The sequence below is a fragment of the Bubalus kerabau genome, chromosome 12 (genome assembly GCF_029407905.1).
Source record: "Bubalus kerabau isolate K-KA32 ecotype Philippines breed swamp buffalo chromosome 12, PCC_UOA_SB_1v2, whole genome shotgun sequence".
NCBI lineage: Eukaryota > Metazoa > Chordata > Mammalia > Artiodactyla > Bovidae > Bubalus > Bubalus kerabau.
In genome coordinates, this window is record NC_073635.1 from 52,750,496 (window position 1) to 52,776,392 (window position 25,897).

Consider the following 25,897-nt stretch of genomic DNA (forward strand, 5'->3'; position numbering starts at 1 on the left):
GCCTCCCTGTCCATCACCAACTCCCGGAGATCACTCAGATTCACGTCCACCGAGTCAGTGATGCCATCCAGCCATCTCATCCTCTGTCGTCCCCTTCTCCTCCTGCCCCCAATCCCTCCCAGCATCAGAGTCTTTTCCAATAAGTCAACTCTTCGCATGAGGTGGCCAAAGTACTGGAGATTCAGCTTTAGCATCATTCCTTCCAAAGAAATCCCAGGGCTGATCTTCTGAATGGAGACTGGTTGGATCTCCTTGCAGTCCAAGGGACTCTCAAGAGTCTTCTCCAACACCACAGTTCAAAAGCATCAATTCTTCGGCACTCAGCCTTCTTCACAGTTCAACTCTCACATCCATACATGACCACAGGAAAAACCATAGCCTTGACTAGACGAACCTTTCTTGGCAAAGTTATGTCTCTGCTTTTGAATATGCTATCTAGGTTGGTCATAACTTTCCCTCCAAGGAGTAAGCGTCTTTTAATTTCATGGCTGCAGTCACCATCTGCAGTGATTTTGGAGCCCAGAAAAATAAAGTCTGACACTGTTTCCACTGTTTCTCCATCTATTTCCCATGAAGTGATGGGACCGGATGCCATGATCTTCGTTTTCTGAATGTTGAGCTTTAAGCCAACTTTTTCACTCTCCACTTTCACTTTCATCAAGAGGCTTTTGAGTTCCTCTTCACTTTCTGCCATAAGGGTGGTGTCATCTGCATATCTGAGGTTATTGATATTTCTCCCGACAATCTTGATTCCAGCTTGTGCTTCTTCCAGTCCAGTGTTTCTCATGATGAACTCTGCATATAAATTAAATAAGCAGGGTGACAATATACAGACTTGACGTACTCCTTTTCCTATTTGGAACCAGTCTGTTGTTCCATGTCCAGTTCTAACTGTTGCTTCCTGACCTGCATACAAATTTCTCAAGAGGCAGATCAGGTGGTCTGGTATTCCCATCTCTTGAAGAATTTTCCACAGTTTATTGTGATCCACACAGTCAAAGGCTTTGGCATAGTCAATAAAGCAGAAATAGATGTTTTTCTGGAACTCTCTTGCTTTTTCCATGATCCAGCGGATGTTGGCAATTTGATCTCTGGTTCCTCTGCCTTTTCTAAAACCAGCTTGAACATCAGGAAGTTCACGGTTCACATATTGCTGAAGCCTGGCTTGGAGAATAGGCAACCACAAAGTAACCAATGCTTTAAAGACCATTTTAGCTCTTCATCATTCTGAGGGTCACCCAAAGTTTCTTCTGTTCTTTTCAGATACTACTTCTGTGGCTGGCAAGAACAGGTAATTCAACAAGAGGATCTTCACAGAAATAGAAAGAAATGCATAAATGAAAGTGACAACATTACTTAAGTAATTGAGAGACATCCCAGGAACGTGGACTGCTCTTATCAGTGTCATTCCAGGGAGTTAGTAGTTTTAAGACTCTCACTGTCTACAGAAAGTGCAGGTAGCAAACATGTTTCACTAAATAACCACAATCCTGAGTTGGAGTTACGAGAAATCAGTATTTGGATTGACATTATGCTCTGGAAATATTAAAAACCCATCTGACTTTTTTAAAACACAGAAGTTTAAAGATAAATAGAAAAATTGTTCAGCTCATATACACTGCCACCATTAAAAGCTTTAAACTTAAATGTAACAAAGGAAAAAAAAAAGTAAATGCTTCCAAATCTTAAGAATTTGATTTTAAATTTTAGTTACTATTTTCATATATATTATTTTGATTTAATATTTCTTTAAACAACTATATTTACCCTCAGTAAATGAACAGGAGATGTACATCTGCCTATATACCACCAACCTTGAAATAAATCAGTAAATAATTTCATACTCTATAAGTACTGAGATAAAAAATGATAACCATTCTGCTTTCTTTTATAAACTGTGCTTCTTTGTAAACTTTGTTATTCTTTTATTTCCTATGCATTTTTCTCTTTTTACTAAGCACAATTTCCTTGGAGTAATCATTTTTATAAGTTAAAAAAATATCAGTAACAGCTGCTGTTTTAAAAAAGGATTCTGGATCTCAAAAATATTATCTGTAAACCAACTTTTATGTTCCAAATAATTGATTATTACTCTATCAGGATACTTTAGGAGTTTCTGATAAGTCTAAAATGTCCTGAAAACTTCATGCACTAACAGGCTGAAAATGAAACATACTGAATTAATTTTGTTTTCAGCTAATATGATAATGTGGTATCAATAAATCTAACATCAATAGGTATGCAAATCACTTTTCCTAAATAGTATTTATTGGAGCTTCCTAGAATATGCTTTCTATATTATAGATAAATCTGATATGAATCTGAGTATATTAACAGGCTTCAGGATTCTTGTTCTCAAGAAGCAAACTATACAGGCAAAAAAAAGAAGAGAAGAAATGAGAGAGAGAGATGGAGTTCCCTGTGGTCCAGTGGTTAAGAATCAGTGCTTTCACTGCCATGGGTCTGGGTTCAGTCCCTGAACCTGGGACCTAAGATCCCACAAACCACACAGTGCAGACAAAAACAAACACACATAAACAAAAAAGAAAGAAAAAGGGAGAGAGAGAGAGATCACGTGGCTAAAAAAGAACCCAAAGAGGAGAACAAAAATAGATAAAGCATAAAGTCTGACTCTGAAATGTAAGATGTAAACAGCCCAGATACTAAAATGCAGCAAGAGACAATAAAAGATGCAAAGGAGGAAACATAAGAAAATGCAACTAAAGATCTACTGTAAGCACAATAGTAAGTATGAACATTAAAAAGAAATGAAATGTTATGCTGACTTGGAAAATAGTAACTACGATACAGTCACATGAATAAGGGACTTCCTGTGGGCTCAGAGATGGGATTTAACAATTCACAAATACACTTTGAAATAAGAAATTCATCAATGAATACACAAAACCCTTCAACATATTAAAGCATACTGTATTGGGACAAAAATTCTGTCCTTGGGGAGAGTCATTTTTTTGTTATCACTATCAGAATTACTTTACTCTCTACTCCATTTTTTTTAACAATTTGTGATGCTTTTTACATTCTAAAGAGTAATTCTTAGCATGAAAACACTTTGATGGGGTATGATCTTCCTTAAAAAGGTAAGCTAGAAGAGAAAATGTAAGAGTGAAGCATACTGTATGGATATGTATTATGTATACTGTATGTAATTAAAAGAATACATACTCTTCTATCCTATATATGTTTGTTTGGGTCACGATGAAACTCTTGCGGGCGGTCATGGCCAAAACATTGAAAGCCACTAGTAAAGCCTGAATTCTGTTTAGTATCAGGGCCAAATGCTTTTCCATACAGTTTTACTTACTGGTCTTAAGACATATAAACTATTGTCCTCTTTTTTTTTTTTTTTTAAACTATGAATCAAGTAAGAGGTGCCAGTGGTATTGTGCTTCTCCATGGTACAAATGAAATAATATACCAACTAGTTGAAAAAGTGCTAGTATATTGAGGTAAAATCAGCTTCTCTGTGAGTAAAAAAGATTTCAAGGCTTAATCAACTCCAAATAACCTAATCATTTTGTAAATACAACTTCAAGGGGCCAGCGTAGCTGGGGATTGCCTATACAAACTTCTGTTCGATATTCACTGTTTCCAGAAATCTAATAAAAGTTTTAAATAAGATATTTAATTAATATATAACATAGAGGACTTAATTTTATGTCTTTACTATAATATGCTCTAAAATGTCATTATTAACTAATGTCTCAGGGAAGAGGTGTTCAGAGAACTATATTCTTCAGTATAGCACATAACTAGTTCCATTCCTCATTCTTTTACAATCCAAATTTAGGTATTTCTGATTTATTTAATAAGTATCAATATTATATTTTAAACGTTGCTTCAGTAGTACCAAATGCAAAACATATTAAAGTCTTTTAAAAACATACATAAAATTTTTAAATGTATTCTTTCATTTATTTGGTCAATGACTAATATATGATGGTCTTCCCTCTGTGTGATTAGCACTCTTTTGATGGACACTTTCTTACCCTCCCTTTGAATCACCATGGCATCTAGCATATCTGAAGCAAAATCCAAAAAGTATAAAACTTGGATAACTGAGTACTGATTAATGTGAACAAATCATTTAAAAATTTTCAGCTTCCTTCACTGCATATAAGTAAGGAGCGTACTGCAAATAGACTCTAAGCTCTTGTCATTTCTAAAATTTTATGAGTTACAATAGTGCATAGATGTCTATTAATTTAATCCCACTACAATTACCTTCATGTTGGGAACGTGTACCACATCTCCATACTGGTCTTTCGTTTGCACCGTGATGGTGGTAGGCCAACCACACCGAATATCATCCTTATTCAGAATCAAAGATGTTTTCTGAGGATCAGCATAGGAATCTGGCTGAAGCCACCTAACAGGGATTAAAAAACAAGTAAACAAAAAATCAAACATTCATCAATATCTTCACTGATTAAAATGAAACTAGGCCAAATGAATAAAACTATACTAAACAAAGTGCTAAAAGGATTATCATTTCCAACTTAGTAATAAGGACCATGGGCTTCCCAGATGGTGCCAGTGGTAAAGAACCTGCTGGCCAACGCAGCAGACCTAAGAGATTAAGTGTTCAATCCCTGGATCAGGAAGATCCCTTAGAGGAAGGTATAGCAACCCACTCTAGTATTCTTGCCTGGAGAATCCCCATGGACAGAGAAGCCTGGTGGGCTATGGTCCACAGGGTCGCACAGTCAGACACGACTGAAATGACTTAGCATGCACACAAAATAAGGATAACAAGTATTAACTTCCTGGAAATTATTAATGACAAATTCATTAAACAAATATGCTAAAGCTTATGAAATTTTTGATGATTACAAATAAATCAGAAACAACTGTAAAATCAGAAAGTGTGAAATTTTAACTATGGTTGGTTTAAAATAACCAAGAAAATGAATTTAGGTTGTATATACTTAGAAGTCCCAAATAACACTACTTAAGGAAGGTCTGCCTAATTGCCAACCTGAAGACCTGGGTAAGAGCAGCATTTCTGTCAAAACAGAAACAGAAGTGACATTTTGCTTGCTGGGGAGCAAAAGGCTGGAAATACACTACCTTCTCTTTACACAGCTTAGTAACGATTTTCCCTCACTACCATTCCTTCCATGCAAATTCTATTTTTTGTGATATCCATGCCTGAATTCTTTGCATGATCTACATTCAAGTTGTCGTGTGAGATGATTGATGAGTAAATTCTGTGATGAATACTACACGAAAAGGTCCATGAAGAAGGCAGTGAGGCTGACTTAAAAGATGTTTTCTATTTTTCTCCAATCACCACTTTGGTTTTTAAAAACTAAAAAGTAATCTCTGTATTTTTAAAATTAAAGCCAGAAAGAAGGTTATATTTCTGTATTTACTAGTTTGGTGCCATATATAGTCGCTCAGTCGTGTCTGGCTCTTTGCGACCCCATGGACTAGCCCGCCAGGCTCCTCTGGTCCATGTGATTCTCCAGGCAAGAATACTGGAGTGGGTTGCCAAGCCCTCCTCTGGGGATCTTCCCAACCCAGGGATTGAACCCAGGTCTCCCACACTGCAGGTGGATTCCTTACTCTCTGAGGCATGTTTACTAGTGAAATTACTCAAGTCAGCATATTTGTTCACCTTCAAAAAAAGCAAATAGCAACAAAATAAATGTTAACTCTAAAATCTTAAATTATCTGATTTAAATTCTTAATTTATATCTGCATTAACTGTAGATTTGGAAAAAATCCTCATATTAAGATAAATATAGTCACAAATTTAGGAGTTTAGTATAGATATTAAATATTACCATCAAATTCACGGACTTCTCTATTTTACCATGTAGTCTTTATATTTTTAACAATTATTATATATTTTTAAAATATACTGAAATATTAACTACTACTTTATATTTCAGAAAGTCCAAAACACATAAACTACATTATTTTAGGTGGCACTGTAACATCCTAATGACTCCTCTCCTTTCTCTTCAGAAATGAAAACTAAGGTAAGCCCTGGAGGAAAATCACTATAGGACTTAAGAGTGTATTACCTCGCAAGCCTTCCACCACTTGATCCTGGAACACAAGCAATAAAATCGTCCAGAAAGGATTGTTCATTGCTCTGGATTTGAAGTGGTAAGTTTCCTTCTAGTGCCTCCAATATAGTTGGTGAATGAGAAAGAGCTAAACCCTTTCCAAGAATACCAGAATGGGTTTTGCACACCTGTTGGGTAAAAGAGAACATTTATATTTTAAAATATGAAACTCTAATCACATGATTGTTTTGAATTTGCACCCAATTTTAGATAGGCCTTTTTTGGGGAAATCGTTTTCTCCCCACGTCCCAGTGCTCCTTTACTCTGAACAGTAGAAAACTTACAGCAGGGAAAAACTTGGGATAATACTTTCAGTTTCATTCCACTCACAAAAGGAAGTGATTTATCTGAGTTTTGCAGGTTAGAGCTAATGCTGCATCTCCCCCCACCCAAGCTCTCCGCATGTTTCTCTGCATGTGTCACATCCCCGTTTGTCAGGGCCAGGGCTCCCCTCTAAAGACTGCTGTAGAGGTTGCCCGCTTTCTGTGTCTCTGTTACTGGTGGTTCTCTTGGGTAGGCTGTGTCTGTGCTCTTGGGCAGGTGGGTACCAAGGTCTTGACTCAGGCAAAAAGGTGATGGAAGCCTGACTGTGCCTGCACCTACACTGCATTAGCCTGTGTAAGCCTTATTAAAGTTAAGGAAAAAGGGCAGATAAAACAGAAATTTTAGTCCTCAACTAGATGAGAAGCACACCTTACATTTTATTTTATTTTTTTTTAATTTTATTTTATTTTTAAACTTTACATACCTGTATTAGTTTTGCCAAATATCAAAATGAATCCACCACAGGTATACATGTGTTTTTAGAAAGACTTGCTGCAAGTGCTAAAACTCTAGAAAAATCTTAATGACTGTATAATGAATTTCAAAACAAATTATTTTTCATGGAAAACTATTATATTTCCAGTTCTTTCAATTCTACAACAGTAACTCCTGCATTTTATGAACCATGCAATTTCTAAATCATAATCTTTAATATCAAACAGACCTGAGTCCAAATTCAGACTTTGGATGAGTTATTGCTATGTCCTCTTAAGCTAACAAGTTACAGACCATTCCTGAATCAGTTAAAGGTATAAACTGGTGATCGAACGATCTCTTGTAGTTATTATACAATTTAAATAACTTATTTAAATGGGGCTTCCTAGGTGATGTAGCAGTAAAGAATCCGCCTGCCAATGCAGGAGATGCAAAGAGGTGTAGGTTCGATCCCTGCATCAGGAAGATCCCTGGAGGAAGAAACGGCAATCTGGTCCAGTATTTTTGCCTGCAAAATTCCATGGACAGAGGAGCCTGGTGGGCTGCAGTCCATGAGGTTGCAAAGAATTGGCATGACTATATACCTAAGTATATAGTGTGTATACCTAAGTATACACACACAACACATTTAAATGCTCACTACCTGCCTAACAAGCATGGGTTTTAATGTATGTTAGACCATCATGGCTACCTTACATGCCAAAAAGGTGTGTAATTTGGGACATCACTTTTTTCTTTATTGGGGCACAATAAAGATCTCCTCACATCTGGCCTAAATAACATTCTATAAGCCATAATACCTTGGATGATGAGCTACTTGATGGATTTCCTTAGCTAGAATGCTATATGACACATAGCATGTTCACCAAACATTTTTTGAATTAATTTTTATTTTTCTATCTTAAGATACAGAGATTTAACTTTTCTAAAAGGAAAAACAAAAGCTGGTGGGATTTTAAAAAATGTAAGTTTCTTAACATTATTGAGGACACCATGGCTCCCTACAATTAGAGCACAGTGATCAAGATCATGGACTTTGTCACCAAATTGCCAAAGGTCAAACTCTAGACCAGTTGCTCACTAGCTGTGTGATTCTGAGCCAGTTACTTAAGTTCTTTGTATCTCAGTTTCCTTATCTATAGTTAGGAGTTCCTACTTCATAGGACTGTTGTAAGGACTAAATGATTTAAAAGTATAAAACAAAGTTAAAGATCAAATAAATGTTTGTTTTTATTATTACTGCTGTAATCATTTCAGAAAATAAATAACATGTAAACCACTAACTGTAAGTATTAGAAGACCTGGATACTAGCCTCAATCTCCCAGTTGGCTGAATTTTTAATCAAAACTTCTCTGAACTGATATAATTGTCAGATACAAGAGAAAATAGTGATTTCAAAGTGTAACTGCAGAAATAGACAGATAATGTCAAAAATATGGCAAACTACTGGAGAAGGAAATGGCAACCCACTCAAGTATTCTTGCCTGGAAAATTCCATGGACAGAGGAGCCTGGTGGGCTACAGTCCATGGGGTCACAGAGTCAGCCACAATTGAGCACACCAGTACAGCATATGGTAAACTATAAAGTTTCTCTATAGATATTATTTCCATTACTATTACTAACATCTTTTTTCTAACTGGAAAATAAAACTTCTTTCAAGATCTAATTTCAATGTCCACCCCTGGACAAAACCCTCCTCTGGGCCCTTGGTAGCTCTTCTTCCTCCAGCAGGGCTTACATCTCACTCCAGAGTCAACACCCACTGTGCAGTTCAGTAAGGGCTCATACAGGGGTTGATTCCATCAAGGGGAGCAATTATGAGTTATTTATCTTTATAACTGCCAATTGTAGAATGAAATACTCAATGAATGAGTGCTATGCTCAAGAAAAACAAGGTTGATTTGAGTGAAAATTTGGCTTAAAATTAATGTACAAAGTTTATCCTTATAATTATTGAGGACAATACCTGTAAAGCAGCCTCTTCAAGAATTTCAAGATCCTCCTCTAATTCATTACCTGGTATGTAAATGAAAAGGTTTACCAAAATATATCAATGTTTCATTTAACTTTCTAGTCTTCTGCATTCATTACATGTTCTCCAAAAATTGATATTCCAAATTGAAGAGAACTATTATCATTCTGGATAAATCTCAGTGGTTTAAATTTTAAAATGCTTATTTTCAGTGTGAATATAAGCTGTAATTCTCAAGACAATACTAAAAAAAGCACCCATCAAGTGTATCAAAAGATATATATTACATTTATATACACAAATGCATATTTTTACTTTAGTGTATTTATCTAAGAAAAAAAGAGAAAAACTGATTATTCAGAACCTGAGTCTTTCTTTTTCAGTTATATTACAGAAGAACTTCATCTTTAGTAAACAACAGTTACTGACAGGAAAGCCCAAGATAGTGACTGTATTCTCTAAACATTTTCTGCTTTACTGCTTGATGTAGAACATTTATTGAATTTTCTGATAGCTTAATGAACTTATAAAATATTATAACCAAAGTGATACATGTTCAATGGGAAATATTTGAATTATACAGAAGTGCAGAATGAAAAATTCTGCCACCATCCCCTTTCAAAGATACAGTATCAACAGTTTCCTATGTATTGTTCTAAAAACTTTGTATGCAAATAATCATTGTATGTATGTGTCAGCCTACATACACGGGAACATACACATATATTAACATATATATATATACAATATGATGTTCAAAAAAATGAACATCATATAATTATATAATCTGGACATCTTTCTTGGCCTGGACATATAGGTTTACTTTTCTGTTACTGTATTTAACAGCTACTTACATCTGTTTTGTATAGATATACCATCGCTGATTGAACAGTTCCCAACTGACAAACATTTTGGTTGCTCCTAGGTTTTATAACCACAAGTACTGATAAATTAATCTATCTTATAATGTATGTTTTTGAGTATTTGTGAAAATATGTATAAAAATGCTATATCAAAAGGTATATTTATATAAAATTTGAATAGTTATTGACAAATTTCCTTCAAAGAGGTTGTAGCAATTTCCTTCACATGAATAGAACACAAATGTCTCATTGTCTCTAATATAGTAAGCAGCTGCCCATGAATATATGTGACTGTTAAATTCATTTTGCTAAACTATTTTCAGGATGTTTTTTTAATAAACATTCTATTTGTAATTTTGTAACTTTTTTAAAAATCATGAATACCTAGTACAAGATCACACTTACCAATAGGAAGTGCTAGATCCTTTTTCATCAAAGCTGCTGCACAAACCCCACCAAGATTAGCTAGTTCTTTTTCCAACTGAATGACTCCCTGGAGAATTGAAAAAAAAATCTGATGCTGTAAAAACTGTTTGGAAGATGCAATTTTTGAGAGATGATGTGGATTATCAAAAAATGTGACTTGCATTCCAGCATAACATTTGAAACAAAAAGAAAGCATGTATTAGCAGCTAATGGTTAATTAAGAGTTTAAGAGATTCAATATTATGTCTCACATTGGTTATACTGTTTCAGACCAACAGCTCATAGTCCAAAGGATTTTTCATTTATTACTTTGATGGAACATGATCACTGTTTCACCTTAACTTTTTTTTTAAACAGTACTACTTGAAATCTTTACGACAGATATTAAGTTAGTGCGTTTGTGAAATTAGCTTACAAAAATCACTCAGAAAGGTACAGTCACCAACCAGGTTTGGAACAGGCAGGATTATACTACGTCTTTAAAGGCTGGGTCATGCTGCACAGACTCTGATCTCTCCACATATTAAAAACAGCAATACCAGACACAATTAATTTGTACAAAATTAAACTACAAAATAGATTACACACCCTAGCTTAAAATAAAATTTCAGGCTTCTTGAATATAGACAGCAAACACAATCCAAGTCAATAGTAGCCCTCAGAAACACAATCTTCCTTAACAGAATAAGAAGATAATTCATTCTCACCTCATCAGGTCCAGGGCTAAACTCATATCCAATTGCAAAACATTTGAAACCATAGAAAGAAGCTTTGTCATCTTTCACATAATCTGATGCAGTCTCCAATGAAAAAAGGGCCTCATTCCCTAAGAAAAAAAACTAACACTGAGTTCAAAATCTGAAACAACTTTATTAAAGTCTCCTTACTTTTATCCATCTCAAGATAGGTAGCAATACAAATCAGGCTTCCCGGGTGGCGCAGTGGTAAAGAATTCATCTGCCAATGCAGGAGCTGTAAGAGATGTGGATTTGATCCCTGGGTAGGGAAGATCTGGAGAAGGAAATGGCAACCACTCCAGTATTCTTGCCTGGAAAATCCCATGGACAGAGAAACCTGTTGGACTACAGTCCATGGGGTCGCAAAAGAGTCGGACATGACTTGAACACACATGCACTAAATAATGTATTCGGTTTTGGGGTTTCTACATTTACTTGAACAAAACTGTGCTAAAAACAACACTAGAAACAATAAAACCATACCAGGTTGTTATTTTTCTTTATGATTTAATTCTTCTTAATCACATGTCCTAAGTAAGTTACATGAGCAATCACTGTCAATTATCTGTCAATTACTGAAGTGACCTGTATGTGTAAGTAGCTCAGTCATGTCCAACTCTTTGTGACCCCATGGACTGTAGCCCACCAGGCACCTCTGTCCATGGGATTTTCCTAGCAAGAATACTGGAATGGGTTGCCATTTCCTTCTCCAACTGAGATGACCTGGGTTAGCCTTTTTTCTAAGCTGGAATCTGGCTTTGATCTCTTCACAAACAAACACGGCAGGTCATATCAGAAGAAAGAAGCTTCTGAATTCGAACTGGCTCTCGGTTTGCAAGATCATGGGATCACTTAACTTATGGTTAAGTGGTTAAAAAAACAACAGACTACAATAACAAATCTGTGGCACCCACCTGGCCACAAATACTCTTCAAGCTTGAAAACAAAGCTTTACATAACTTAGTGGGCTCCATGGGTCACTAGCTCTCTTGAAAGAAAGAAGTCCTCAGCAACTTTTTAAAATTCAACACTTACTGGGAAAATAAACACCTAATCCAACTTTTTCTATAGTTTGGCCTCAGTATTAACTCTCTGCTTTGGTCAAGCTTCCCCGGCGGCTCAGACAGTAAAGAATCTGCCTGCATTGCAGGAGACCTGGGTTCAGTCCCTAGGTCGGGATGATCCCCCAGAAAGGGCATGGCAACCCACTCCAGTACTCTTCCCTGGAGAACCCCATGGACAGAAGAGCCTGGAGGGCTACAGTCAATGGGGTCGCAAAGAGTCAGATACAACTGAGTGACTGACACACTTTCTTTGGACAAGCTAATCTTTTCTCACAAGATCCTCAGAACAGTCTCTTTTCTAAACCTTGGTCATGTTATGCCCAGTGCCCAGAGAGTCTTCACTAATAAACAGCAATCTAGATACAGAGTAAGTCTTGAAGACATTCTTCTGAAAATTAAATAAACATTTTCAATAGTGTATCTTTACTAAACATAATCCTTATAAATGCATGTATTTTACCACATAAAACAAAATAAGACAAAAAAAAAAACTTACCTGGCAACACTAACACCATAGTAGGCCACCCAGAGGACCCTGAAAATTTCTTTAGTTCTATCCAGGAATTCAGATTTTCATGAACAGCTGTCAACTTTGGTCCATATCCTGAATTCTGAACAATTCTAATGGGGATCAACAAACGGAGGACGTCTTCCGACTGTGCAGTGCCACACTGAGGGTCAAACTCGAGTGTCATCCACCGCACGCACTCTGGGAATGTCACCTGAAGTCAACAGACAAGAGGCCACTCACATAAGAAGAATCAGATTTTAGCTTCTGGTCTAGTTTAGAAGTAGGACATCATACTGGAAATGATGCCTTCATTTGATGAAGTTGATGCCTTCAACTTACTGTAACATTAATGTTAAGTAAGGAATTGATACTGTAAAATTTTAAGAATTAAGTGATCAGAAACCAAGGTATTAATGGTCAGTATCAATTGTCTCTGCTCTCCCGTTGTAATATCTATTGTTTTCTAATATGTGGTTGATACTGCATTGTGTCTAAGTATATACTGATATCATTAAAAAAACAATTACAAAACTGCTTAATTTCTGAAAAAAAAAAAAAAAAAAAAAAAGCTATCTGATTTTCCTGTAAAAGAGCTTATTTACATAATAAATTTTCCATTTCAGTCAGTATGCATTTAAGGAATATAGGTAGGTAACTGACAATGTAATTGCGTAGGTAAAATATAAAGATACACTGATGGAAATGAATAAATCATTAAAATGTAAGGTTTTAGTCACGTTTAGGTTATCTACCATTCATAGTACCTAATACAAATGCTTCTTCTCATTAACCAAAAAAACTTTGCAACTTCAAATATTATGCGAATATAAACACACACACTTATACACTTGATAAAAGCCTTGATTTTTATAGTCTTCTATCCTAAAATTTTACTGTATGCAGGAGTTTATGATGGCACATAATTACATGTATTTTTAAAGCCATTTTAAAGTTTCTGTCATCATCATAGCAGAAGGAATTCTGTAATTGTAGTCAAATTACAGTTAAGCAGGACCATGTCAAGTAGTAAACTATGAACTGGTTGTAGGACATGACATAAACCTTAAGAAATTTCCCAAGTATGATATTAATCTAAAAAAAATTACTTTAGACTATATTTAGTAAAGGATTTTTTATAATCCTTAAATAAAAAACTCAACGTAGTTCACAGTAACATAAATGTAAATTAAAACTAAACTGAGGCACCATTTTCCCAACATTCTTCCCATTGTATTGGCAAAAGCTCCCAAATTTAAACACATACTCCTTTGGGGAGGCCGTGAGAAAATAAACATTCCCATATGTTGTTGGTGGGACACAAAAAGCCATAACTTCAATGGAAGGGAACTGTCAACATCTAGCAAAACTACACTCACCGTCTGAATCAGCAATTCCAGATATACCGAGCACAAGGCTCCCCATTCTTTGCTTAACCCAGCAATCCTACTTCTAGAAGTTTAGTTTGAAGATATGCCTCTAACAATATGGAAACAAAAACAAACAAAAAACCCCCAACCATATGCACTGTTTATTCATTGCAAAAAAAAAAAAAAATTAAAACACCCCAGATGCTCACACATCAGACTGGCTCAAAGACTATGATACATCTTGACAACACTGGAGCACTATGAAGTTGTAAAAAGGAATGAGGATGATCTCTATAAATGGATATGGAGAGATTTTTACACACAGTGTTACTTTTAAAAAGCGAAGTACAAAGTAGTATATACAGTGTGCTATTTTTTTAAACAAAGAAGGAAAATAAGACTACATCTAAATCAATCTTTATGATTTTTTTTCCAAAAAAGAATGCAGTAAGGATAAACCATGATACTTACTGGAGTAAGGCAGAAGCAGAGAAGGAAAAGGACTTATAATTCTGAGTATGTCGCTTTATTTAATTTTATTTCTGTAGCTATATTAGTATTTCACATAGTTTAAAACTAATATTAAATCAAGTGGGGCAGGGGAAAAACTCATAAAAATTAAGTACAAATAAACAAGACTAACTTTATATTAAACTAATCATATAGCCACCTACACACATATATATATAATGAACTACTCCAAACAACTTCTGAATAAAGTACTTTGATTATATTAATGTTAGTAGGGTTAATATAAAAAACATTGCAAAGAAACTTTATTTTATGTAGTATTTTTAATTTTTATAGTGGCATACATAAACAAAAATGGTATGAAGAAAATACCTCAGCGGTTTTGACTGGAATTAGTAAGAAGTGCTCAAAAACTGATGAAAACACAGGAAAAGGACACAGAATCTAGTTTGAACAGAATTCCCCTGACCAAATCAATTGAAATTTGAGCATCAAACTGAATGACAGCAAAAGATTGTAATGCTGAGCAAAAAGAGAATCTCTGAGTACATACTGGTATAAATACATGAAATAAATATATAAATGACTACACTTTTTAAAGTAGAAGGGGTGAGAAACTCTTCTTTATAACAGAACACCAGCAGGGAGGAAAAACAGAATTAGAAAACCACCATCTTGCAACCACCATACCAATAAATGATTTGGGTAAGAATAACCAAAGTGAAAGTGAAGTCACTCAGTCGTGTCTGACACTTTTCAACCCCATGGACAGTAACCCACCAGGCTTCTCTGTCCATGGGATTTTCCAGGCAAGAATACTGGAGTGGGCTGCCATTTCCTTCTCCAGGGGATCTTCCCAATCCAGGGATCGAGCCCAGGTCACCTGCATTACAGATAGACAGATACATAGACCTACATTACAGATAGCTTTACTGTCTGAGCCACAAGGGAAGCCCTAGAATAACCAAAGGGTGCTAGAATTTGTTGAAAGACAGTATTTTTTACACAATCTCTAACCCATGGATATTTACCCATAGACATTTTCAAAGGAAAAAAAAAGATGCTTTTTTTTGGTGGAACTGTCACCTTAATCAAGTGACTAAGTATAGCATATTGAAAAGCAGAGACATTACTTTGCCAACAAAGGTCCGTCTAGTCAAGGCTATGGTTTTTCCTGTGGTCATGTATGGATGTGAGAGTTGAACTGTGAAGAAGGCTGAGTGCCAAAGAATTGATGCTTTTGAACTGTGGTGTTGGAGAAGACTCCTGAGAGTCCCTTGGACTGCAAGGAGATCCAACCAGTCCATTCTGAAGGAGATCAGCCCTGGGATTTCTTTGGAGGGAATGATGCTAAAGCGAAACTCCAGTACTTTGGCCACCTCATGCGAAGAGTTGACTTATCGGAAAAGACTCTGATGCTGGGAGGGGTTGGGGGCAGGAGGAGAAGGGGACGACAGAGGATGAGATGGCTGAATGACATCACTGACTCGATGGACATGAGTCTGAGTGAACTCCGGGAGTTGGTGATGGACAGGGAGGCCTGGTGTGCTGCGATTCATGGGGTCGCAAAGAGTCAGACACGACTGAGCAACTGAACTGAACTGAAGTACTTCCTGATGGGATACATTGAGGAGAACACGACAGGTTGCCACCCAAAATGCACAACCTGAATCTAATCATTAAAAAACTATCAATGAAATACAAATAAAATAATATTTTTTTACAAAACCACTGATTGTGTTCTTCAAAAACACCAATATCGTAAAAGATGAAGAGAGGCTGAGGAACTATTTCAGATTAAAAAGACAGAAGTGGCCTAACAACTAAATGCATGTTTGAACCTGAGAGGATCCTGTGCGTGCGTGCTAAGTCACTTCAGTTGTGTCCGACTCTCTGCGACCCCATGAACTGTGTAGCCCACCAGGCTTCTCTGTCCATGGGATTCTCCCAGCAATAACACTGGAGTGGGTTGCCATTTCCTTCTCCATGGGATCTTCCTGATCCAGGGATTGAACCTGTATCTCCTGAGGCACCTGCACTGCTGGAAGATTTGTTAATGGTGAGCCACCAGGGAAGCCCAGTCTGGGTTTAAAAAAATTCTATGAACACAGATGGGAAAAATGGCAAATGTTCAAACCACAGCACTTTGAAAAAATCGCAGGTTTCAGACTTGAGGCAGAAATGTGTAAGCCTCTTATAACATCTTATACCAGAGCCTGTAACATCTTACACCAGGCAGTGAGGATGCTATGAATGACTACAGGGGATGTCTCTAAAGGACTCAGGAGGAGTCTATCAAAAAAAAGTCCAATTTCTTAAATAAAATTCAAGGAAACAAAAAAAAGAGAGATGGAGGGGAACACTAGATTAAAAGAGACTTAAGAAACACAACCAATCATAATGTATGAATCTCATTTGGATTCTAATTCAAATATTTAAAAATGTACATATGGAATAACATGAAGGAATTATTAGTTTTTTTAAAGTGTGAGAATGACATTATTTTTTACAGGTCCTTATATTTTTAGAGATACAAAAAAATCCATGAATATGCTTTAAACTATATTGTTGTTGTTTAGTCACTAAGTCACTTGTGACTCTTTTGCAACCCAATGGACTGTAGCCCTCTGTATATGGGATTTCCCAGGCAAGAATACTGGAGTGGGTTACCATTTCCCCCTCGAGGGGATCTTCCTGACCCAGGGATCAAACCCACATCTCCTGCATTGTCAGGCAGATATTTTACCAATGAACCACCTGAGAAGCCCTTAATATAATATGAGAAGGGACAAAAGAGTGGGGAATAAATACAAGAGTTTGACCAATAGTTGATAACTGGTGACTGGGATGATGCACAAATGGGCTACACTATACTGGTGCATCTTTTCATATGTTTACCATATTCTACAACAAAGAGCTGAATATTTTACAAATGGTAAAGAATACACCTGCCAATGCAAGGGATGCAAGAGACGTGGGTTCAGTCCCTGGGTTGGGAAGATCCCTTGGTGCAGGAAATGGCAACCCATTCCAGTGTTTTTGCCTGGAAAATTCCATGGGCAGAGGAGCCTGGCAGGTTATAGTCCTTGGGGTCACAAAGAATTGGACATGACTGAGTGACTGAGTACCAAAACGTAAACTTATAATTAAGTGGACAAATTCTCTTTCTCCCCCTTAAATGATACAATTTAGAAAGCAAGGAATAGGATTTTGAATACTCTATAAAAACATTTAAATATTTTATATGTACATTTTAACATTATGTGTAGTATTATAAATCCTGCACTGGGTATATAAATTTTCAGAGATCAGGCTGTGGTATAACTAACATCAGTCCAAAAAAGTTGATTTTCGTTTATTATTTTTTAAAGTTTTTATTGAATTTGTTACAGTATTCCTTCTGTTATTAACGCCTTTTTTTTTTTTGACCCTGACGCATGTGGGTTCCTAGCTCCCCGACCAGGTATCGAACCCGCAACCCTGCACTGGAAGGCAAAGTCTCAATGACTGGACCACCAGGAATGTCCCCAAATATGTGATTTTTAAATGTTAATGCTTATATCCACTATTATGATAAACAATATGCAATTGAGCATTGCACACAGCCTTGTACTTACAAAAAGATATGAAAATACCTTTCATAAACCCCATAAAAGTGTACTATTTAACAGTAAAAATTCTGTCTTAAACCCTTTTGTGTGCTTGACAGTGTCTAACCACCTGCTGATTTTCTATGCATAGAAGTTACACTTCTGAACAGAGGGTAAGTATCCTTTAAGAAATCAATGAACATGAACATGAACATGAACATGAAGTCACTCAGTCGTGTCCGGCTCTTTGCGACCCCATGAACTGTAGCTTACCAGGCTCCTCTGTCCATGGGATTTTCCAGGCAATAGTACTGGAGTGGATTGCCATTTCCTTCTCCAAGGGATCTTCCCAACCCAGGGATTGAACCTGAGTCTCCCATGTCGTAAACAGACGCTTTACCGTCTGAGCCACCAGGGAAGTCAAGAAATCAATACAGAACATCAAATCAAGTTTTAAGTTTAAACGGTTCCTAGGAATCAGTGCCCACCTTGTAGTGCATGACACATGCAGGCTTATAGGGGTGCTCGCTCTCTATGACAGCATAGTGATTAGAGGTCGTACAGGCAGATAAGCCTTGTTCAGGCTGATTTCCTGTGGTACTATCTGTTGACTGATTAGGATTGAAGGCAGGGGGTGCATACTTCTGATTCAGAATGGCAACTGAAGGAAGTAACTGTTGGACAAGTCCAAAGACTTCTACAGCCACCTAGTATAAAAAAGAATGATTAAGTGAGATAGTAAGTGTGAAAGTTGCTTTAAAGTTATTAATTACTGTAATTGTTGATTATCCTTATTCTTAAGAATTTCCATTTAGAGTTTCTTCTAGTTACATTTTCACTCAAAGAGAAATTTGTACTATGGGAAAAAAAGATTTAGCTTAAAAGTCTTAGGTGTTACATGAATATAACCACGTTTATATATTTAAACCCTTCTGCCTTTCTGTGATCTGCAATAAATTAGGTTTTACTCAAAATTTATTATGCCAAAGGATCAGTAGTTTATCATTTCTTCCATGTCTTGAATATTTCACAATTTAACAACCTTTTTACATTGCTATTTTTATACAAAATGGAGGTTTGGCATCAACATTATAAATTTTAAAGGTCTTAATTAACTTAAGCTTTCCTTACATATCATATTCTAAAATATATTTCTTATCTCCAAGTTCTTCAAATGTAAAGCCAATAAACAATACTATTACAAATTAATACTATCACAAAACAATACTATTACAAAGTAAACTAGGAAGTGATACTAAGATCAGAGAGTTAGTTATTTAACTAATAACTTCTACCATGTACATGTCTTTCTACTTGTTACCTGTAACCCAGATGCCTGAAAGATTATTTTTAAAGGAAAGACACAAAGTCTAAATAAAATTACATTTACCAAAAAAAGATTCAAAGTTAGAGAATTGAATCACACACCTTAGGAATAGCAGCAGCTACTGGTCCTATGTAGGCTATAATAAGGGGAAGCAGCATGGAAAACAGACTGGAAGAGCTAAGCAGTTCTGGAATGTCATCAGCTAAAAAAGGCATTAATACTACAGTTAGAAAGCAATTTCACTGTAACATATATACAACTGTACTAAACCTATATTCTAGTTTCTTGAGTAAAATTATAGTTGACATTGACCAAGTACTTATCAAGGACCTGGCACTATTCTAAGGGCTCTACACACATTATCTCCATTAATCCTTACAATAAGGTTCTTTATTATCGCCCCTTGTTTAGAAGTGGAAACCAAGGCACATAGTGTTTAAGTAAGTACCTTATCCAAAATCATACATCTGTAAAATGACAGAACCGGAATTAGAACTCAGGGTTACAGTCATGATGTTAAACCAGTACTCTTGGTGCCATACATGGCTACACGTCTGAAGCTGGGCAAATAACATAATCTTTGTGTGCAGGTCACTCAACTGTAATGGAGGATAACATACTTCCCTCATCAGATGTTGTGATGATTCAATGAGTTAACATCTGTAAAATGCTTAAAGAATGCCTGCAGACATAGTAAATACTCCAAAAATGTTTGCTGTTAGCTACACTGCCTTCTGTGTTTCCCAAGGAAAGCACTTTGCTGATGGACATTTTATTGTTCCATGAGCATGGTGCTAGGAAGATAAGTTGAAGACCTTTCTATTAAGGGCCAATTATTTCTAGATATTTTTTTCTACATCTGCTGTTGCATCAGAACAGGCTGGGCATTGAGGTAAAAAATATAGTTTCCTTGTCCAGCCTAAGCTACTGGTTTGGATAGACCAAATACTCTTTATTTTCAGCAAGTTTCTCACGTGATTTTGACATACAACTATATTTAGGAACAAGTGTTATAGTGAACAGTAAGGTTTTTGTAAATGTTAACTCTGCTGCAGTGTGGCAGTGGGTAAAAGGTGGCAGGGTGATTATTAGGATGTTATCCACTCATGAAAAAGAGTATGTGTGCTTGAACCACGGCAGCCTGAACTATAGGAGAACAGATAGAGAGAATAGAAACTGGGGAGTTTCCAGGGGAAGAACCTGAAAAACTCAATTTAGATAAGTGAATCTGGAAAGACGTTTGGGGTTGCCCAGACCTTTGGATGCATGGTGATGCTATTACAGAAAGAAAACCAGGTCTAAAGTGGAAAACAAAAAATTGTTTTTTAAACTACTAAAAGAAGCAAAGACTCAATTAAGAGTTTTCCTCTTAATGGGCTGACTCAGAAAACTACAGTGTAAAATAACTGCTTTGGAACATTCTAACAAATTTTGCATTAGTGTATGGAGAGCATGGCTGATCCAAAATGAACATATGTGTATGTGCAGACCCATAAGGGATCACTCTGGGATTTTATAAGGTAGTTCTTCTTTAGTAACTCTGCATCTAAGTTGGAGAATAAAGAATCTAAAATGTGACTATTAAGGAAGTAAAAAAAAAATCTTACCGTCCACAGCAAGAGCTCTGTGCAAGAGGTCTTTTGCAGCTCGAACAACAGTGCTTACCACAGAGAGAGCTCTGCTACAGTTTTTATCTTCTTCATTGGCTTTACTTAGAAGTTGGGATTGTAAATCTCCATCAAATTCACTCCTGTAACATGAGTAACACATGACATCATTTTACATAGTGGGTAAAACATGATCTAACTCTAGGAATCACATCTGGATCACAAGCTTAAAAAGTTAAAGTTAAAAAATAGTAAATGTATAACTACATAGTTTCAAGGCATAATAGGGCGTCAAAGAAAAAGCCACATAAGAGCTTAAAGTCATTTTATTTTTTTTTTAAAGTACATAACATCATGACAGACCACTACTTAAGCAAAGGCCTGAACTGTGTTTTCTAAAAAAGACCTGGAGGAGCTGGGAGAAGAGCAGTCAGGCCAAAAGAACGGTAAGATGAAGTTTCAGATAGGAACAAGATGGATGAGATCAAGGAATAGAATGAAGACAAGTGTGACTAGAATGAAAGGAGAAAGAGTAAAGGGTGACAGGTGGGTAAGGTAAACAAGAGTCAGATCACACGAGTAAAGACTTTACATTTTATCCTGGAAGGCTGGAGTCCACGGGGTCGCTAAGAGTTGGACATGACTCAGCGACTTCCCTTTCACTTTTCACTTTCATGCATTGGAGAAGGAAATGGCAACCCACTCCAGTGTTCTTGCCTGGAGAATACCAGGGACGGGGGAGCCGGGTGGCTGTCGTCTATGAGGTCACACAGAGTCAGACGTGACTGAAGTGACTTAGCAGCAGCAGGGAAAGGGAAGCTATGAGGAGAAGGTGAGCAAGGGCTCACCTAAAAACTTGACAGGATTTATATTTCACTGAGGTCACTCTGGCTGCATGGTGTAGGACAGAGTGTAAGAGAGCTCAGTGAAAAGAGAGAGACTGGTTTAGAGGCTGCTGCTGCTGCTAAGTCGCTGAGTCACTCCGGGCCTCAGTTCCCTCATCTGTAAAGGAGGGATAGGAAATTGCACACCCCATGGAGTTCCTGCAAGGACTAGTTGAACTGACACAGGGCGAGAACCGTATGGCAGAAAGGGAGTGCTCAGGACACAGGACCTCTAATCACCATCTCCCTTACCATCACCCTGATGAAGTTCAGAGGGGCCTGGATATTCATTCCAGGGCTTAGAGGAGCTAGGAGCTAGAGACGTACACTTGGCAGACATCAGAATAACACGGCTTTCACAGTTAAGTGATTTTAATCTTTTAAAACTTAATTAAAAATGAAAGCTAAGGATACTTAAATCTTTGTGGAAAATATCAAAATATAAACATTGCATTTTGTATAAGGTATAAACTCTGGATAGCAGATACTTTTAAGGGACTCTCCATCTTTTTTATCTTTAGCGCATGATGTGGTTTCTTGCCTATACTTAGAGAGAGAGAAAAATGTACTGTTTGTTGTAAGGCTATGTAACAGAAAAGGGATTTCATTACGGTGAAAAGACTAGAAAGCTTTTGTGTCTCAGCAGCAACATGCCACTATAGAGCTATTTGTGCCTACTATTTCTATTCTATTTTACACAGAGAAAGAAAGAAGATCCTCAAGACAGATCCTCACTGCCAAGGCAGTGTCCCCAGATTGTCTGTGAAGGAAAAAGGAAGCAGTAAGCCTCTGAAACCTATGGGCAACTTCAGTGATTCGCTGTCAAGTCAGACTGAGGACAAATGAGGTGAATGCTACTCACTACTACCTATGGTTCCAGCTAAGTTGTTAAAAGAAAAATGTAGACTCAGTGAGAAATGTATATTTAAAAGTTTTTTTAAACTCAAAATTATTGTAATTCTGTTTTTCATAGTTTACATAAGGAATGGTTTTTGTTAAACATATTATTAGAAATACATTATTATATACTCTAGGGCTGCAAGGACTAGATTGACAGACACCAAAACATTCTCCAGAAAGGATAGCTGGATCAAGGTAACAATAGCACTTCGGCAGAGTGGATTTCCTCATTAACTTTTGGCATTTAAAATAAATAAATTCCATTAAAATTTGGCCACAAATGCAGACCACAAAACTATAAAAGGGACAACAAAAAGCATATATACCCTGTACATAAACATTTCAAAGATATTAAGAAAATAATGACAAAGAACATTTTAAAGTAAACACTGAATTTATACATTAAAATGAGACCGTCTTGTACAAATTAGCATGTGCAAGGAAGATACACTGTGCAATTTAATTACCACCACCCATTTAGCTTCTTGTACCTTGGTAGTAAAATGCACACGTTCTGCTGCTGTCAAGTACTTAGCTCCCTGACCCTATACACACCTACCTGTAGTAGAGTATCTGGGGAATCTGTCCTCTGGTTTGGTTTGTGCCATTACTACTCAAGCTGCATGTACTGAATGTGAACGTCACGCCATCAGGGCACTGAACCGTGGTCATTCCTCCATCTCCATTGGCTGTGCGGCTTCCATAGTTCCTCAAGCGCACAGCGTATTTAACATTTTCCTTCACGATAAAGAGGTAAAGCATGTTTATACTTATTTACAATGTACGAGGATATATTAATATAAAATGAACTCTAGTAGTAAACTGGGCAAATACACTTGGCCCTGAGCATCATGGGTGTGAGCTGCATGGGTCTATTACACTGAACATTCTTCAGCAATAAATACTGCAGTACTACACCACCCGAGGCTGGCTGAATCAAAACACGTGCAACCAGCATTTTTGTTTTGCTCAGTTGCCAAGCTGTGTCTGACTCTTTGCAACGCCATGGGCTGCAGCAGGCTCCTCTGTCCTTCCTATCTCTCGGAGTTTGTTCAGATTCGTGTCCATCGTGACGGTGATGCCATCCAACCGTCTCATCCTCTGCTGCGCCCTTCTCCTTCTGCCTTCAATCTTGCCCAGCATCAGGGTCTTTTCCAACGAGTCGGCTCTTCGCATCAGGTGGCCAAAATACTGGAGCTTCAGCTTCAACATCAGTCCTTCCAATGATAATATTCAGGGTTGATTTCCTTTAGGATTGACTGGTTTGATCTTGCTGTCCAGGGGACTCTCAAGAGTCTTTTCCAGCACCACAGTTTGAAAGCATCAGTTCTTTGGCACTCAGACTTCTTTATGGCCCAACTCTCACATCTGTCCATGACTACTGGAAAAACCATAGCTTTGGCAGACCCAGCACAGGTAGGTATAAAAAGGGCTGACTGTAAGTTATACTTGGATTTTTCACTGTGAGAAGGTTCAACACCTCTAATTCCCACATTGTTCAAGGGCCAACTGTATAAAGAATGTCATATTTATACACAATTTGCTTAAATGAGTTTTCAGTAAGTCAAGCAGGGTAATAATTAACACTTACTGATTTATTATTTAACAGAATGCTTTTGTGATTTACTTAAATTAATCCTTAAAATGGCCTCATAAGGTTAAGTACCATTATTACCCCTATTTTACAGATGAGGAATCTGTGGTAAGAGAAGTTAAATAATTTGCCCAAAGTCACACAACTAGTAAATAGTGATGGAAGTAGGATTTAAATACAGGCAGTGTAACTATAGTGTCTGCTTTTAATCACACTGTAAAGAATATTAGCCATAATAAAAGATTTTGAATACATGAATTAAGATTTTCCTTTGATAAGTTTAACTTTTAAGCTTGTTTTACGTACAGGAAAAATACAAGAATGAGTTCATTATATTTTTATCTTAAGAGAGACATTCAGAGACAGAAAGAGGCAAACATGGGAAAAAATATCTGTAAGACAAAACAAGATTCACTTGTATAAAAAAAATATGATATAGATACTGGTGCCTAACAACCAAGACATAAACTTCATAATGATGTTTTTTGTTTTTTTAGTATCATATATCTTGTTGATGAAGTAACTAATTAAGTTACCTCATCCAAAACTCAGCTGTGTAATGAAAATTATTATGGTTGGATTCAGAATTACTCTATTATTACTTTAATATGAAGCAAAATTTGTTTTCCTAACAGTTATTTACTGCTAGAAAATTAAGTTATATATAATAATAATAGCTTTAATAGTTAACACTATTTGTTAAGACCACTTGTTCTTTAAATGAGTTCTCACACAATAAGAGAAGAAAAAATAGGAACTAATATTTATTGAGTTTCAATATTGTGCTAGACACTGAGGCAAGTACTCTTCTCCATTTCTTAATTTAATCTGAACAATGTTACAATGGAGGTATTATCCTTCCCAACCTATAGATCAGTCTCAGAGTGGGCAAATGATGACATGTCCAACGTCTCAGAGCTAATATTGGGAAAAGCAGGTATCTGAAAGCTAGGTTTATTTGACTCCAAAATCTACGGCTACTTTCCACTATATCTAACTTTAAGAACCTTTTGCAAAAGTAGAATACAATACAGTAACACATTAGGAATACAGTCAGTACTGTATTTAAAGGACCACAAAACTTTCTACCATTGTTTTTACATAAACTCATAATAATACATTCCATTTACAAACTAAACACACTGTTAAAATTACCTTTAAAGGAACAACTTTGTCAAGTCTGATTTCAGCTATATCACTGGGTGAATCATCTGTTGTGTAAGTTCCTTTGACTAATTCCAGAGATGTCCATCTGTGAGAATGAGTTGAATCTCCTGCATGCTCACTCTAATTGAAACAAAACAAAGCCCGCACATATTCTTAATTTCATTACATGAACAATTTTGACTTACAATCAATTACTGTTTTTAAGCAGTCTATTTTCTTGCATATAAAATTATTATCAGTTAGCATTCATCCATATATACTAAAGAAAACATTTTTGGTCCTCTATTCATTTGTATTTATTTCCTAAACTATCTACAAATTATATCATACATAGGCTTTTCTCATCTGTCTTAAAATGATTTCCCCTTCTTCATCAGAATGCTATATCTAATTATAGAGCTTAAGGAAATAATTAACTGAATTAATTGTTTAAGAGAAGCAAAATACAGATAGACTTATTTATTAGCAAATAATTTACATGCTACTTGTCTCATTTTAATAAAACTTTATGAAACTTAGGCGCTTTAAAAAATCTATAGTGGATACAGCAAGATACA

General features: G+C 36.4%; 1 protein-coding gene across 11 annotated transcripts in view; it reads right to left on the reverse strand.

The window, feature by feature from the left end:
• The window catches only part of MYCBP2 (MYC binding protein 2), a 260,797-nt gene that overhangs the window by 85,940 nt on the left and 148,960 nt on the right, over window positions 1–25,897 (reverse strand). For all 11 annotated transcript variants that reach the window (XM_055542695.1, XM_055542698.1, XM_055542697.1 and 8 more), the window contains 11 exons: window positions 25,329–25,460; window positions 23,139–23,317; window positions 20,796–20,938; window positions 19,290–19,390; window positions 18,350–18,568; window positions 12,419–12,644; window positions 10,829–10,947; window positions 10,101–10,188; window positions 8,827–8,876; window positions 6,054–6,226; window positions 4,246–4,390 (listed from right to left, as the gene is read on the reverse strand). In XM_055542695.1, the coding sequence (XP_055398670.1) occupies window positions 4,246–4,390; window positions 6,054–6,226; window positions 8,827–8,876; window positions 10,101–10,188; window positions 10,829–10,947; window positions 12,419–12,644; window positions 18,350–18,568; window positions 19,290–19,390; window positions 20,796–20,938; window positions 23,139–23,317; window positions 25,329–25,460 (1,575 nt within the window). The remainder of the gene's footprint in view (window positions 1–4,245; window positions 4,391–6,053; window positions 6,227–8,826; window positions 8,877–10,100; window positions 10,189–10,828; window positions 10,948–12,418; window positions 12,645–18,349; window positions 18,569–19,289; window positions 19,391–20,795; window positions 20,939–23,138; window positions 23,318–25,328; window positions 25,461–25,897) is intronic.